Raw genomic sequence first — 18,076 nt, forward strand, 5'->3', positions numbered from 1 at the left:
TCGTAAGCCTAGTAATGCCGATTTAGGTTAGATTATGTTAAATTAGGTTAGATTAGCTTAGGTTAAGTTAGGATAGGACTAAGATGTTTATTAATCAGGTGAAATAAGCAGATGTTTCTAATCATAATGAGACCCTTAATTTGCTGTGGACTTTCATCCATAAAACTCAAACCAACAAGACGTAACAGCCAAGACCTTCGTCGCCACCAGTAACTCTCTCTCTCCTTCATATCAACAAAGTCACGTGTCTGAGGCGATGGTAACTCACAGAGTCCTAGTCCGCCCTTATCTCATTATTTTTTTATGAAGAGCAGAAAAAAATATTCTCTGCGGTCAATGGGGAGTAAATCTGTTGTATGAAATAGACACAATAAAGAAAGTCAGATTTATGTGGAACTTTACCCAGATTTCATACCGATTTATGAAGTGGCCTATTAATCAGTTGTTTATGTACTGTTACCTCTATATGGTGATAAATAACTTGAAATAAAGGGAAAGAGGATTTGATCATTACCTTAGAATCAGTACAATTTCCCTCAAGAATATGGTATTATTGTTAGTACTAAAGCCCACCGCCAGGATATACATACAGATTACATAAATGAGGTCGATTTATTTCATTATTTTAGTGTAGTAAACTGTGCTGTATGTATTAATAACTTTTGCTTCTTTGAACAAACACTGCCTCTCTAGTGTAGCTTTAGGAGGGAAAATAACATGACAATTACCTGACATGACACTAGCCTCAAGTGACATTATAACAACTAAGTGATATGACAACTGCCCCTGACATAACAACTACCCTTGACATGACAACAACTATCCTTGATATGACAACAACTACCACTGACATGACAACAACTATCACTGACATGACAACAATCATGACAACAACTACCACTGACATGACAATAACTACCTCTGACATGACAACAACTACCACTGACATGACAATAACTACCTCTGACATGACAACAACTACTACTGACATGACAACAACTACCACTGACATGACAATAACTACCTCTGACATGACAACAACTACTACTGACATGACAACAACTACCTCTGACATGACAACAACTACTACTGACATGACAACAACTACCACTGACATGACAATAACTACCTCTGACATGACAACAACTACTACTGACATGACAACAACTACCACTGACATGACAACAACTACCACCTGACAACAACTACCACCAACATGACAACTTCTACCACTGACATGACAACAACTACTACTGACATGACAACAACTACCACTGACATGACAATAACTACCTCTGACATGACAACAACTACTACTGACATGACAACAACTACCACTGACATGACAATAACTACCTCTGACATGACAACAACTACCACTGACATGACAACAACTACCACTGACATGACAACAACTACCACCAACATGACAACTTCTACCACTGACATGACAACAACTGTCTCTGACATGACAACAACTGCCACTGACTTGACAACAACTGCCACTGACATGACAAGAACTACCACTAACATAACAACAACTGCCTCTGACATGACACCAACTACCACTGAAATGACAACAACTACCCCTTACATGACAACAACTACCCCTTACATGACAACAACTACCCCTGACATGACAACAACTACCCCTGACATGACAACAACTACCCCTGACATGACAACAACCGCCTCTGACATGACAACAACTACCCCTGACATGACAACAACTACCCCTGACATGACAAAAACTACCCCTGACATGACAACAACTATCACTGACATGACAACAATCGCCTCTGACATGGCAACAACTACCACTGACATGACAACAACTACCACTGACATGGCAACAACTACCACGAACATGAAAACAACTACCCCTGACATGACAACTGCCTCTGACATGACACCAACTACCACTGACATGACAACAATTGCCTCTGTCATGACAACAACTACCACGAACATGACAAAAACTACCTCTGACATGACACCAACTACCACTGACATGCCACCAACTACCACCGACATGACACCAACTACCACCGACATTACAATAACTACCACTGACATAGCAACTGCCTCTGGTATGAAACCAACTGTCTCTGACATGACAACAACTGTCTCTGACATGACTCCCAATAAACACAAACATCAAGAGACTTAATAAACGCACAGGTAGGCACCAACATATTAGCACTGGTTAAAACAGAGAGGGTCACCCGTATCCCAGACTAACATGCCTCCGTCACTCCAGGTTTTAGTGAGGTTAACGCCACATTCACCCAAGTTTTTTGTAAGGTATGTGTCAAATAATTCTGAGTTAGTACATTGCTAACATCACATGAGTTAAATTTTCGTGTGTGTGAACTAACTTTTCTTAATGTGTGCTTTCTAATGTGGTAATACAATACTATTTTTTAAGTTGTGCGAGTTTATTGTTGTTGTTGCTATTATAATTATTATTATAATTATTATAATTATTATTATTATTAATATTATTATTCGGTTTCATCATCGTTGTTAAGGTTTTGTCTTTCATTTTATTTAATTTTGTTGTTTCTTGAATGTTGTTGTTGTCGTCCGTAGTCGTCCGTACTCGTCCGTGGCCCGCCCGTACACGCGCCAGTGAGCGTTTCATCTTGTCGACTGCTTGGTTAAAACTGCTGACTCTCTTTTCCTGAAAGTTACCTGAATTTGTGACGTCAGAGTGCGCTTCTACAGGTGTATGTGACGTCGGAGTGCGCTTATGCAGGTGTATGTGACATCAGAGTGCGCTTCTACAGGTATATGTGACGTCCGCGTGTGTTTCTACAGGTATATGTGACGTCAGGGTCCGCGTCTACAGGTGTATGTGACGTTATCCTGTTGTTGGTGTATTTTTACCGTTGTTGCTACAACTGTTGATGTATTTTTACTGTTGCTGCTACTTCTGTTTTTATTATTACTGTAGTGACTTCACATTGTTATTGTTGTATTGTGGCCGATAGTAAAGTTTGTTACGATAGCTGTTATTGTTATGTGTAGTGTTAATGTCAATGTTATTACTGGGTTATTTTTGTTATTCTAATATGGCAGTGTTAGTGATATGTTATGGTGGCTGTTGTTGTTGTTACTGTTGTTACACACACACATACACACACACACACACACACACACACACACAGATTATTCTCTCCCCTTCCTACTCCACATATCAAGAAGCGCTCAACACACTGACCCTTTCGACTCTCACTGACCATCACCACGACCTCATCTGCAAATTTGGTAAGAAGCTTCTGCACCATCCTCGACACCGGCTCCTACTACCACCTGAGATCCCTGGCCCGAGAATTGCTGTTCGACACCACAACCGCATCCAGCCCATACGTGCACGAACTGGTCGCTATAAGAACAGCCCAGTCCCAACCATTGTAAAAATTATCAATAACTTGTAATAAACCAGTGTATTCACTCCCAGTAAATACTACTTCTTGCACTGTCACTATGTTGAAATGCCCTGTAGTTTGAGCTTTTCCCCATCTAGTTATTATATATCTTATCTGTATCACTTATGGTATTTGTATATTATTTGTAAATCGAAACCCATTCCCCAATTATGTAACTGTATATTTTCAGCCTTCAGGCTGCCAAGCTCTTTCAATAAACCGTTAATTATTATTATTATTATTATTATTATTATTATTATTATTGTTATTATTATTACTATTATTATTATTATTATTACACACACACACAAACACGCTCGACATATATTAATTAACTAAAAATGAAAGAATATATCTCCATTGTCATTTTCTCCTTCATTTCACAATAAAATTAACAAAATCTTGCATGAAAAATATTTTGTTTTAGAATGAGTTTTATTGTTCCAGAGCGAAGCATTTGTACTTTTTCTGGCAATTTTCATTTTAGTGTAACTTTTTGGGGGAGAATGAAAACTATGTATCGTCTGTCTGTCTGTCTATCTGTCTGTCTGTATGTATGTCTGTCTGTCTGTCTGTCTGTCTTCCCAGAATCTCAAAGTGACTTTAGACCATCACGTGACACCACTGACATGATCTTTGCTGCCCGCCCGAGACAGGAAACGTGCAGAGAACAGCGTTGTGACCTGTACATGGTTTCATCGACCTAACCAAAGCCTTCGACTCCGTCAACAGGGAAGCCCTGTGGTGGACCCTCAGCACGTTTTGGCTACCCACCAAAATTCATCGCCGTTGTAAGGCAACTCCATGATGGCATGAACGGCAGTGTCCTGCACAATGGCACCCAGTCTGAGTTCTTCCCCATCCTAATGGGGGTTAAGCAAGGGTGTGTACTAGCACCAACTCTCTTTTCCATTTTCTTGGCTGCCTTCTTTACTCGTACCAGTGCCAATTTAACCGGCAGGGTGGACATTGATTACCGAATGAAGGGTCTTTTCAACATAAGACGACTCCAGGCAGCAACAAAGGTGTCGGCAGCTTCTATACTGAACTTCAGTATGAAGATGACCTCGCCTTTGTCGCTCACACTGAACGCGACGTACAGGAGATCCTGAACACCTACGCAGAGGCATATGCACACTTTGGCCTTGAGGTGAATGTATGTAAGACTCAGATTCTCTTTCAGCTTACCCCTGGTTCAACCACACCTCCACCATCCATCCAGCTTAACGGTACTGTCATGATCTTAATGACGGCTAGCCTGTTAAAACCTAATAATTCATATTACACTCCACGTCCACAAAACCTGTAAACCTTCTGAGTCTCCCAGTGGAAACGCCCTCCGTTTTCTCTGTATCTTTGACGTCGTCATACAGATGCCGTATTTTGGTGGACCGAGACTCATAAGCTCTTTTTCACCTACCGAGACTTGCCAGCTCTTTTTCACCTATGAATATCAGAGATCCTGATACTCATAGTGAAATTGTTGTAAGGATGTTAACTATGGAATTAGTTAATTAACCTGAAGGGAACCTTGAAACCAGCTTTCTTTGTAGATGTAGTCAGACGCAACCTAACTTAGGCTACGCCCATCGGGATTGCCATCCAGAACCTTTTGAAATCAATTTAATTCTTGCCTTCGATAGCTCAGTCAGAGCATAGTTTGCAAAGAGAATATTAGGGAATGAAACTGAGTTCGTAGTCTCAGTTTCAAATGTCAGAGTATACAGGAACGTAATACAGTGTAATAGTTGAGTGAGTGGCAACCGGACCTTGCGGGCAGTGGAGAGTGCGCCTGGCATTTTCAAACCGTTAGTCAGCGCCACACTCCTCCACTCACAGGTATGTATGTCCACTTCTCGTGTTGTAACTTTCCATTTTAAGTGATTTGACCTAATTAATAGTTTGAATATGCAAGTGTTACAGTAACGTAGCTGATGTATTTTGAGTGAAATATTTTTACGCCCTTAACGTCCTTTTGAAACGTTGATGTTTATTGAAAACCATTAGTCAGAGCCACACTCCTCCACTCACAGGTTCCTTTAGGAGTCTAAGCCGCGTGTCTGTAGCTTGGGGACGCCCTCCACTAGTTTGGGAGATGTATGAAGGCCAGTAGAATCGGGTAGCTTCGTGAACCCGAGCGTCAGGAACCCACTACCACCTATGGGCCCCAGAGCACTGGCCAGCCTTCACCTGACGCGTTCACTGCCCACGCGGTGACATAGAACATAAGGCCACACAAACAACTGCCAGCCCCCATCATTGTTGGATGAGTCCATGACTCAGTAGGGCTAATTGGTGGTTGTGTTATTCCACCGGAATTGTCGGAGTTTGTTCAAAGGTGCCACGTGGTGAGGAGACTCCCATGGTTGGGGCTGCTTGAGTATTATTTCTGGTGCTGTTGAGTATTATGTCTGGTGCTGTTTGAGCAGTCAAGTGTGGTAACTGGCGTCATTGCCACGGGTATTAACGGTGCTTTAAGGTGCTGAGAGAGAGTTTATGTGTGTTCTTGTACTGTATATGTACACCCAGTCGTGGTGTAAGCGGAAATTGGGCCTAAGGGCCACAGTACAAAATAAGTTATACCAGGGAGTTCCTATTTGTTCATTAAATATGACGTCATTTTAATAACTATTTTGTGCTTTTGATAAACCATTTTATTTGTATGTTGGGGCTATTATTCACCTTCACCGTTATTCCTTCCTATTGCTTGACACCATAATTACATGTACCCATGGGCCTAACCCTCGAGTCACGCTACCACAGGTCAGAGGTTAAAGTAAAAGTAATGTAAGATGAGAGTTCACACTCTTATAGTACTACTCTCTCTAATGTTACCCACTTTCGGTATCTCGGCTCCCGCCTGTTCATCACTGTGGACATCGATGAAGAGATTCAACATCTGATCAGATGTGCATCTCAAGCCTCGGCCCGACTCCGAAACCGTGTCTTCAGCTGTATAGGGAGCTGAAATTATCTACAAAGTTGCACGTACATCGAGCAGTGGTCCTCCCCATCCTGCTATATGGCAGTGAGATATGGGTCACAGGAGGCACCTCAAGGCACTTGAAAACTTTCACCAATGTAGTCTACGTTCCATCCTCCGAGTTCGATGGGAAGAGAACAAACGCCAGTATTCTTGCTGACCAACTGTAGGAGACCATTATCCATGAACAGCTATGCTGGACTGGCCATGTAACCCCCATGGACGACAGTAAACTCCCAAACTCGGCTACTTTACAATCACCTAACGAATAGAAACGTAACGCTGTCGGGCAACTGAAAAGGTATAAGGATAGTGTTAAGACAAACCTAAAAAGTGCCAAATCGATCCCTCCCCACCTGGGAGACGATTACTCCACACAGTAGCACTTGGAGAAGCACCACACAAGAAGGTGTCAATACTTTCGAGTTAGTCCAATTGCATAACGAGGCAGACAAGAGCCAACGCAGGAAAGACGCCGCCGCCGCTTCTCCCATATTAGATGTAACCCCCACATGTGCAACATCTGTGAACGACCCTGCCGGTTCCGTATCGGCCTCTTTAGTCAACTCAGAACTCACCAACCTAGGTGACATCCTTAATAACTCATATGATTGTATCAAAGCTGGATGATTGTCACATTCGATTCCGAGTGACAGCAGAGTACAGGGTAGTAGTAGTACCACCGAGACTGGGAGGAATGGGATTGACCAATCTAGAGGAGATTGCTGCCACCGAACATCAAAACTCAGTTAAGCTCACGGCAGCCCTCACGGACCACATAATAGCCCAGAACGCAACAAGGGAGGTAGATACTAGTGAAGTAAACAAGATTCGAAGGTCCATTACGACAGCACGACCAAAGTGATAAGTTGCAGCAACTGTTGCTGCAAGTACCAGATAATTTGAAAAAAAAATAGCTATAGCGCAGGAGGTGGGTGCCTCGAACTGGTTAACTACGTTACCGATAAGGGCAAATGGTTTCAGTCTCAATAAACAAGAATTTACAGATGTCAATGCTCTAAGGTATGGTAGGCCAGTAGAAGGGTTGCCCTCCCAATGCATGTGTGGCTCTTCCTATAACGTCGATCACGCCATAGTGTGCAAGAAAGGGGGCTTCATATGCATGAGGCATGACGAAGTAAGGGATCTCAGCAAATATGTTGAAGGAAATCTGCCGTGATGTCATGGCAGAACCAACCCTTCTTCCATTGGACGGTGAGATCTTCCAACATTGGACTTCGAACACATCCAACAAAGCCCGTGTTGACGTCAGTGCTCGAGGATTCTGGACGCTGGACAGCGAGCCTTCTTCGACATCAGAATTTTTTATCCCATGGCCGCATGTTACCGTAACTTAGCTCCCGATGCTGCGCACAGGAGGAACAAGAACGACAAGATAAGGGGATACGGGGAGAGAATTCAGAACGTTAATCAAGGCAACTTAACTCCTCTAGTGTTCACAACCTCTGGTGGGATGGGACCAAGTGCAAGATGCTTCTACGCTAGACTGGCGGAGGTGATATCCGAACAGAAGCAGCAGCCCAGAAATTATGTTACAACCTGGATGAGATGTCGACTGTCCTTCTCTCTCCTTCAGTGGGCTTTGCTCTGCCTCAGGGGAACGAGAGCATCGGCCCTAAAGCCGACAACAGTTGCAGATATTTAATATGAGGCTACAGTCACTGAATGCCGCATAGATCTGAGGCTCAACTAACTCAACACAGCTAGGATAGCTACTTATGTATTAGGATATTTAATAATAGGGTAGTAAATGGTGGCGAAGGAATGGCTATGGGGAGAGGCTGGAGGCCATAATTGCAAGTAGTAGTAGTAGTTGTGTGTGTGTGTGTACGAATACATATTGTGAATGAAATATTTCTATTTTTAATAGTTTGATGAGAATTTCTTCATACTTTCATGTGAGTGAATTCATGTATTATATTCTGAAATAAATAGGTTTAGTCAAAACTTTTTATAATCCAACATGGCCGCCATCCCTAGGTCGTCGCAGCTTAACATTTGCTGTCACTTGACCAAATTCTCCTAAAATAGGAAAAACATACCCGCAGACAATGATAATGAGAGGTGTGCCAGATAGCCAGTCTTACCTGCGATTAACAATTAACTTGCTCTCATTTGTCATCATCAGTGAGCAGGTTCATTTCATTAGCCGGTAGGTAATATAGGCCTTTATTGCAACAAGTTATTCTCTTCAATTATCACAGGTGAGTGCACCCCAAACTACATGAGTTAGAGCGCCAGGTATAAAGGTAACTCTCTTTACCTGTACACCTGGAGCCTGATGGGATGCACGAGCCAGCTAACATTCACGGCTGCTCAGTTTATTGATTTCTAATATTATTGTGGTATTTACCCAATCATCGTCGACTCTCCTATAAATTCCATGACCATAATTGTGTTCGTTATAGCGATGTTTAGCGCTATATGAATCGTCAGCAAGGCGACACAAGTGTTTACCCCAAAAGGGTGTACGTATATCAGACCTTACGACCTACCGCCCGAAGATAGTGTTTTGTTGGTGATGTGAGGGGAGATAGTTCCTTGTTGAGGGAATGTTAAAGTAATATCCAGGGGGAAAGGTTAGAATGGAATGATACTTGTTCTCTGTTGATTGACACTTGTACTGTTGTCCGGGTAACGTCGCTCACTGGCAAGATATTGTGGCCTGCTATTCAATAAAAAAGATAAGTGAAGGGCCTTGTTTTGAACCTGATCCACTTATAGGCTACATATACTGTACAGTTACAAGTACGAGTATAAGCATATCATTAAAAAGTTAGATACAAGTACATGTGCAGTACAGCTACAAGTACAAGTATAAGTATATCATTATATAGTTAGATAAAAGTACATATACTGTACAGTTACAGGTACAAGTATATCATTATATAGTTAGGGTCAAATACATGTACTGTACAGATACAGGTACAAGTATATCATTATAAAGTTAGATACAAGTACATATACTGTAGAGTTACAGGTACAAGTATATCATTGTAAAGTTAGATACAAGTACATATACTGTACAGTTACAGGTACAAGTATATCATTGTAAAGTTAGATACAAGTACATCTACTGTACTGTTACAGGTTCAAGTATTTCATGATAAAGATACAAGTACATATACTGTACAGTTACAGGTACAAGTATATCATTATATAGTTAGGGTCAAATACATGTACTGTACAGATACAGGTACAAGTATATCATTATAAAGTTAGATACAAGTACATATACTGTACAGTTACAGGTACAAGTATATCATTGTAAAGTTAGATACAAGTACATATACTGTACAGTTACAGGTACAAGTATATCATTGTAAAGTTAGATACAAGTACATCTACTGTACTGTTACAGGTTCAAGTATTTCATGATAAAGATACAAGTACATATACTGTACAGTTACAGGTACAAGTATATCATTATATAGTTAGGGTCAAATACATGTACTGTACAGATACAGGTACAAGTATATCATTATAAAGTTAGATACAAGTACATATACTGTACAGTTACAGGTACAAGTATATCATTGTAAAGTTAGATACAAGTACATATACTGTACAGTTACAGGTACAAGTATATCATTGTAAAGTTAGATACAAGTACATCTACTGTACTGTTACAGGTTCAAGTATTTCATGATAAAGATACAAGTACATATACTGTACAGTTACAGATACAAGTATATCATTATATAGTTAGGGTCAAATACATGTACTGTACAGATACAGGTACAAGTATAATGTTAATGTTCGAAATAAGGCAAATAGAGTATTGGGTTTTATATCTAGAGGTGTAACAAGAGTGCAGAGGTCTTATTGGAACTTCATCTTGCGCTAGTCAGGCCGCACCTCGACTATGCGGTTCAGTTCTGGTGTCCCTATTATAGAATGGATATAAATTCACTAGAGTCGGTGCAGCGAAGAATGACAAAAATGATTCCGGGACTTAGAAACCTTCCATATCAGGATAGGTTAAAGAAACTTAACTTGCATTCCCTAGAAAGACGAAGAGTGCGGGGAGATATGATAGAAGTATTTAAGTGGGTGAAAGGAATCAATAAAGGGGATATAGATAAAGTTCTTATAATATCCGAACAGGATAGGACTCGGAGCAACGGATTCAAGTTGGATAAGTTTAGGTTTAGGAGGGAGATAGGAAGAAACTGGTTCACAAATAGGGTGGTGGACGAGTGGAACAAGCTTAGCAACTTTGTAGTAAGTGCGGGAACTCTGGAAAGTTTCAAAAGGAGGCTAGATAGATTCATGGATGATAGAGAGTGGTAGTAACTCTCGACAGGAGCTGCCATGCACAGGCCAACCGGCCTATTGCAGACTCCTTATTTTCTTATGTTCTTATGTTCTTATAAGTATACCATTATAAAGTCAGATACAAGTACATATACTGTACAGTTACAGGTACATGTGTAATGATTGATAATTATCAGACCACAGCTTACAGCCCAGAGAGTTACAACACATATAACAGTGGGTGCTACAGGCCTCGTGGTACCCCAACATGCCAGGTTGACACACACTGGGTCAGGACCCAAGGGACCTGACCTCGTCTACTAATAACTTGAGTTAGCGGGTGACATGACCTACAACCACACCTGGCCAAGACACACCCGGGCATGACCACGCACCTGGGCAAACACAGCTGTCCAGATCTAACCAGTTTAGTGTTAATTGGCAGAGGTCAAAACGCCGGCTGATTCTCCCCCATATAAAGGCCCTGCAGTCCCGTCCACGGACTCATTGTCATTCTGATTCTCATTCTGGCGTTCTCTCCTCGTCGTCACCGTTCACTAAGCACACGCACATCCTCCCCAGGTCGGAGGGAACTTCCCGACCAGACCACGGCATCGCCAGCTAAGCAGATTCTCCGCAGAGCAGCACCACACGTCAGGCAACACGGTGTTGGTCAGAACGTCCTAGGGTGAGTTACCTACTGGGAAGTGTATTCATTCAGGTGTGTCTGAGAGTCAGTGTCGAGTAACGTAAAACATAATGTGTTAGTACCTGGATATAATAGTGATGTGTCCATGTCATTGAGTGAATTAATAAATAGTTGTATCCAAGAGGTCTTTAACAAGTTGTCCAAGAAGGTAATATATGTGTATTGACATGCGAGATAAGATAAGCTTATTGACGCTGGAGTAAATAACATCCGGCGACAGCTACCAAGTTTCCTATCTTTACATTCCTACTCTATTCTTACTTATTTATATTCTTCCTCTCATTGTGTTCTGTCTCATTATATTGGTGGCAGCGAACTATGAAGTTAACCCACGCCCTCCTCGTCCCTTGTTATTGGTAACAGTGTACTTAAAGTAAACCCGCGTTCTCCGCGTTAGCCATAGCACCTGGTCACATAATGCAGCTCAAGAGTGTCTCATAACTTTACTAGAAATATGTCAGTGCAACGATTTCCCAGTGTCACCCGCTATCTGTGGCATTCTATCGCGATTGTTGGTCATGTTGTTTTGAAGGCCAGGTTAGACAAATTGTACTAACTGTTATAATTTTAACATGTCTTTTAACCTACATCCTCCTCCTGTCTTAACCTCACCTCACCTCTTACTCCTTCTTCCTCCCATCCCTGCCCCGCCCTGCCCTGCCCCTCCGTCTCCGTGCTCCCTCCTCACACAAAGCCTCGGCCTGGCCCGATCAACCACGCCTCGGCTCCTCCCCACCTCACCCGCAACGCACTGGCCTGGCTGGGCCTGGCCAGCCTCGCCTCGCCCAGTGCCGCCTCGCCTGCACCCCGCTGGTGTGACCTCACGTCCTTCTGACCCGCCCGCCTAGCTTGACCACACTAATCCCCCGTCTTTTGTCCCGTAAGCTGTGTGGATGATGATGGTTAATATAAAAGTAATATTGCCATGAATGCAGAGCTATTTGTAATTTTATGCTATTATGATTTGTATGTACTCTTTGGACGCTGCAGATAAATGATATTATGTAGTGTGATAGTTAACTCCCGACCCAGCCTGATGAGAACATTGTCGTACGGAAATGATAGTTGCAAACATTGACGAACGTCAAAGTAAACTTTTTTTGTAATGCACTTCCAACTGATCCATCATCCCTTTAGGATTGTTTCTCTATCAAATGTCACTCACGGTACCACCCATGGCCAGCCGGACAACCAGTACATACGAGCAGAGAAGAACCAGCATGATGAAAGCAGCGGATGAATGCAGCTTGATGAAGGCAGCACGAACTCACCACACACCACGCTTCTTTCAAGTCCTCCTTGGTCTAGGATTAAGAAGATTTTATATTTTTCTACTTTAGGAAGTTAAGGAGTGTGGAATGCAGTGCCACACAAACGAACCCCTGGTGAGCCCAGCCAGGAAGGATTCACCACCGTGGGAAGGTGTAAGACAGGACGTGTCTTGGTCTCGCCGACACTCACGACGGAGGCGAGCCTTGGTCCGCGAACCTGCCTTACAGTCATCGAAGGAGACGACAGCCCAAGCAGTGGACCGGCCTTCATCCTGGCCGGAGGGGCCGACGGCAGATGAACAGAAAATCGTCTAATATGAAATGAAGATGTATAAAGAAACGCAGATGAGCAGAAAAATCGTCTGGAATATGAAAAAAGATGTATAAAGACACGATATGAGCAGAAAAATTCGTCTGGAATATGAAAATGAAGATGTATAAAGAAACGCAGATGAGCAGAAAATTCGTCTGAATATGAAAATGAAGATGTATAAAGAAGCACAGATGAACAGAAAAATCATCTAATATAGAAACCAGGAGGAAGTGAGAAGAAGTCAGATGATGTGGTGTCAAGACCTACAAAGTGTGGTGTATTGAAGAAACGTGCTATGTGAAGAAAGAAATAGAAGACACGCTGTGCTGACATCAGAAGAAAGTCGACGATACATGGTGGATAATCAGAAGGACCAACCACTACCGCTGTTGTGCTGCCGGCATTCCCTATTTTCAGATACCAGCTGGATGGAGGACTTGAGCCATGCTGGACCCAACAAATGTACTGATGTTGTTGAAAATAAAGATATAACACCCTAATATGTGAAGTAGGAACATTTTTGTGTATTTTTAAGTATTTTCTCTGATTTTTTGATATTTGCTACAAAAGAATGTTTTTAATAGTCACTTTTCTGTGAGTTCATTTGATCAATGTTTTGTACTACCTAAAGCAATGTTGTAGAGATATTACTGACTGACGAATTATTATTTTGACACGGCCTGTAAGGAGATTGTAATTTGCAAGTTTGTTCCCGGATACAATGCTAGATAGGAAGGATATTTTCTCATTCTATACCACTATTGTGCTGTGTTTTTTTCTCCCGGCATAGAAGCTTTGATTCAAGTGAGGTATAGTGGTGCCTTTGTCAGATCAAACTAAGCCAGTAGAAAACCATACATCTATGAGATTATTGTTTGTAAATGTGGGAGACTGTATTATCGCCTCAGGGACTATCTTAGATACTGCATTATGATATTACTGTCTATATGTCAATCAAGGTTCTCCGTGATGGAAGCTTTGGTCTTGGTGGGAGGTGTAAATGATTGATAATTATCAGACCACAGCTACAGCCCAGAGAGTTACAACACATATAACAGTGAGTGCTATAGGCCTCGTGGTACCCCAACATGCCAGGTTGATACACACTGGGTCAGGACCCAAGGACCTGACCTCGCCTACTAATAACTTGAGTTAGCGGGTGACATGACCTACAACTCTTTACCTGGCCAAGACACACCCGGGCATGACCACGCACCTGGGCAAACACAGCTGTCCAGATCTAAACCAGTTTAGTAGTTAATTAGCAGAGGTCAAAACGCCGGCTGATTCTCCCCCATATAAAGGCCCTGCAGTCCCGTCCACGGACTCATTGTCATTCTGATTCGGGTCACCTCATTATTCTCATCCGACCCATCTCTCTCCCGTTCGGGTCGTCATTCTGTTCTCACTGGCACAGAGTCACGCTTCGTCCTCCCCAGGTCGGGAGGGAGATTTCCGACCAGACCCCGGCGTCCACCAGCTGCTAAAAGCTCCCCATCTGATATCTGGATTGTTGCTTGCAAATGATTTTTAGAAAAATTTAAATTACCTTGCAATGCTAATTACCGGCCACTTATGGGTTTTCAAGGTCATTTCTTGGATGCTTGTGTATTATTCTGATGTATTTAAATAGTTAGGGCACATTAAATTTTTAGTTTTGAGAGAAAAAGTATTTTGGCCAAAAAATACTGTAAAAGAGTAAGTCCCCTACATTTTTTGTCATTTTGTCCAAAAATAGATTTTTGGTCATAATCTCAGTATAGGTAATTCTGAACATGCTAAGCTAAGGATTTGTTAACCAAAAATTTGATATCTGGATTATTTTCAATTCAAATGGCTTTTGAAAAATGTTAATTACTTTTTGGTAATGCTAATTAGATTATCAGATTGATCCACCATCGCCCTGGCCTGGCGGTTCTTCCCAACCTGGCCCAACCTGGTCCACTCCTGGCCCACCTTGGCCCACCCCTGCCAACCCTGGCCCACCCTGGCTAACCCTGGCCAACCCTGGCCCACCCACACGACAGTAGGAGCCCTATCCCAGAATAGGGTACGATTGTGCCCTGTGAAGACGGTAGGATGTCGCCCCAGAATATGGTAGGATTCTGCCCCCAGAATAGGGTAGGATTCCCTTTCCTTAAAATACGGTAGGGTTCTGCCCCAGGTGACGGGTAAGGTTTTACGCCTAAGAATACGGTAGGATTTCGCCTCAGAATACGTTAGATTCCGGCCCCAGAATGTGTGATTCCTTCCCAGAATAGGTATGATTCCGCCTAAAAGTACGGTAGGTAATGATTTATGGTTCGATGGTTCTAGTGTTCCAAAGAATCACTTTTACATCTTGTGAATATAGATTGGTCACGAGAAGTCAAGTCAGGCAGTTTTCGTTGAAAATCAAAGAAAATCTATTTCAATCTAATGGATAACCTTATTTTTTTATTGTTTTCTAATTTTATGTTCTATTGTTGTGGTTAGGTCCAAATAGGTTTGGTTAGGTAGGATTCTGGCGCAGAATAGGGTAGGATTTCGCCTTCAAATATGGTAGGATTCTTGCCCCAAGAGACTGTAGGTTTCGCCTCAGAATACGGTGGTGATACTGCCTCAGAATACGGTATTATTCTCTGCTCTTGAAGACGGTGGGATTCCGTCCCAGAATAGGGTAGGATTCTGCCTCTGAATATTGTAGGATTCGCCCAGAATACTTTCTCTTTACTTTTTTTTAATTTTATACGGTAGGATTCCGCTCCATGAGTGGTATGATTCCGTCTCAGAATACGGGTGTGGGTTTTGGGTAGGATTGCGCCTAAAATACGGTAGGATTCTGCCTAAGGAGACGGTAGGATTCCGCCTCAGAATATGGTGGTGATTCTGCTCCAGGAAAAGGTAGGATTCGCTCAAAATGCGGTAGGATTCCGCCTCAAATACTGTAGATTCGGCCTGAGAATATTTGTGGATGTCCCTGAATATGGGTAGATTTTGCCTAAGAAGTTGTTAGGATTCTGCCCCAGAATAGGGTAGGTGTGCCCAGAATAGGGTAGGATTCCGTCCAAATTACGGGCAGTAAATTCTTGCCCCAGGAGATGGTATGGATTTCACCCTCAGAATACGCAGGATTCCGCCCCAGAAGACGGTAGGATTCCGTCCCAGAATAGGGTGGGTTCTGCCCCAGAAGACGGTAGGATTCCTTTCTGAAATGGCTGGATTCCGCCCCAGAATAGGGGTAGGATTCTGCCTAAAATATGGTAGGATTCTGCCCCTGGAGACGGTAGGATTCCGCCTCATACGGTTGGATTCCGCACCAGAATACGGTAGATTCCGCCTCAGAATACAGTAGATTCCGCCCCAGAATACGGTAGGATTCCGTCCCAGAATACGGTAGGATTCCGTCCCAGAATATGGTAGGATTCCGCCCCAGAATAGGGTACGATTCGCTGTATCCGGAAGGATTCTGCCCCAGGAAACGGTAGGATTCCGCTTCAGAATACGGTAGGATTCCGCCTCATATTACGGTTGGATGCCTCGCACCAGGAGACGGTAGGATTCCGCCTCAGAATACAGTAGGATTCCGCCTCAGAATACGGTAGGATTCCGCCCCAGAAGACGGTAGGATTTAACTTGAATAGGATAGTATTCTTGCTACAGAAGACTGTGGGATTCCGCCCAGAATGGTAGGATTCCGCCCCGAATAGGGTAGGATTACGCTCCAGGAGACGGTAGGTTTCCACCTCAGAATACGGTAGGATTACGCCCTTGAAGACAGTAGGATTCTGCCCCAGAAGATGGTAGGATTCTTCCCGGAATAATACGGTAGGATTCCGCCCCAGAATAGATGAGGATTCCGCCTAAATTACGGTAGGATTCTGACCCCAGGAGCAGTGGTGGATTCCGCCCAGGAGACGGTAGGATTCCTCCTCAGAATACGGTAGGATTCCGCCCCAGAATACGGTAGGATTCTGTCCCAGAATAGGATAGGATTCTGCCCCAGAAGACGGTAGGATTCCGCTCCAGAATAGGGTACGATTGCACCAAAAATACGGAAGGATTCTGCCCAGAGGAGACGGTAGGATTCCGCCCCAGAATACGGTAGGATTCCGCCCCAGAATACGGTAGGATTCCGCCCCATAAGACGGTAGGATTCCGTCCCAGAATAGGTAGGATTCTGCCCCAGAAGACAGTAGATCCCGCCCCGGGAATACGGTAGGATTCCGCCCCAGAATACGGTAGGGATTCCGCCCCATACGGTAGGATTCCGTCTCAGAATACGTAGATTCCGCTCCAGGAGACGGTTGGATTCCGCCTCAGAATACGGTACGATTTCGCCTCAGAATACGGTAGGATTCCGTCCCATGAAAGGGTAGGATTCTTGCCAAGAGGACGTTAGGTTTCCGCCTCAGAATACGGTTGATTCATCCCTAGAATAGGGTATGATTCCAGTGGGACAAAACCCTACCTAACCTAACCTAACCAAACCTAATTTTGTTTTGTTTTATTGGACTTTTTGGACCTATTTCGACCTACTTGGACCTAGTTGGACATATTCCAACCAATTTTGTCCAAGTTGGATTATTGTTGTTCAAATGACTTTTAGTCATTTTAATTACTTTGCAATGCTAATTACTCGCCACTTTTGGGTTTTCAGTGTCATTTCTGGCCCTTGTGTATTATTATTCAGGATGTACTTGCTGTAAGTAATTAGGCACAATATATTTTAGTTCTGAGAGAAAAAGTATTTTTGACCAAAAATCCTAAGGTAGGTGTTTCCAATTTTTGGCATTTAGGTCAAAAAATAGATTTTGTTCACAATCTTCAGTATAGGTACTCCTGAACATGCTGCGTAAGGCTCTGTTAACCAAATTTTGATATCTGGATTATTGGTGTTCAAATGGCTTTTACAAAATTTTAATTACTTTGCAATGCCAATTACTCGCCACTTTTGGGTTTTCAAGGTCATTTCTTAGTGCTTTTGTGTATTATTCTGGATATATTAAATAGTTAGGCACATTAGATTTAGTTCTGAGAGAAAAGTATTTATGTGTTGGCTTTATCTGCTTTTAGTGACATGTAGGAACATTATAGAATCTAGTCTCATTA

The 18,076-nt window shown here is 42.7% G+C and overlaps 1 protein-coding gene across 1 annotated transcript; it reads left to right on the forward strand.

The window, feature by feature from the left end:
* The first annotated feature begins 1,216 nt into the window (after window positions 1-1,216).
* LOC121866917 (integumentary mucin C.1-like) lies at window positions 1,217-2,170 on the forward strand. The gene has a single exon (XM_042366657.1). It carries the CDS (start codon window positions 1,217-1,219, stop codon window positions 2,168-2,170), a length of 954 nt encoding a protein of 317 aa, XP_042222591.1.
* Window positions 2,171-18,076: the final 15,906 nt, after the last annotated feature.

The sequence above is a fragment of the Homarus americanus genome, unplaced genomic scaffold (assembly GCF_018991925.1).
Source record: "Homarus americanus isolate GMGI-L3 unplaced genomic scaffold, GMGI_Hamer_2.0 scaffold850, whole genome shotgun sequence".
NCBI lineage: Eukaryota > Metazoa > Arthropoda > Malacostraca > Decapoda > Nephropidae > Homarus > Homarus americanus.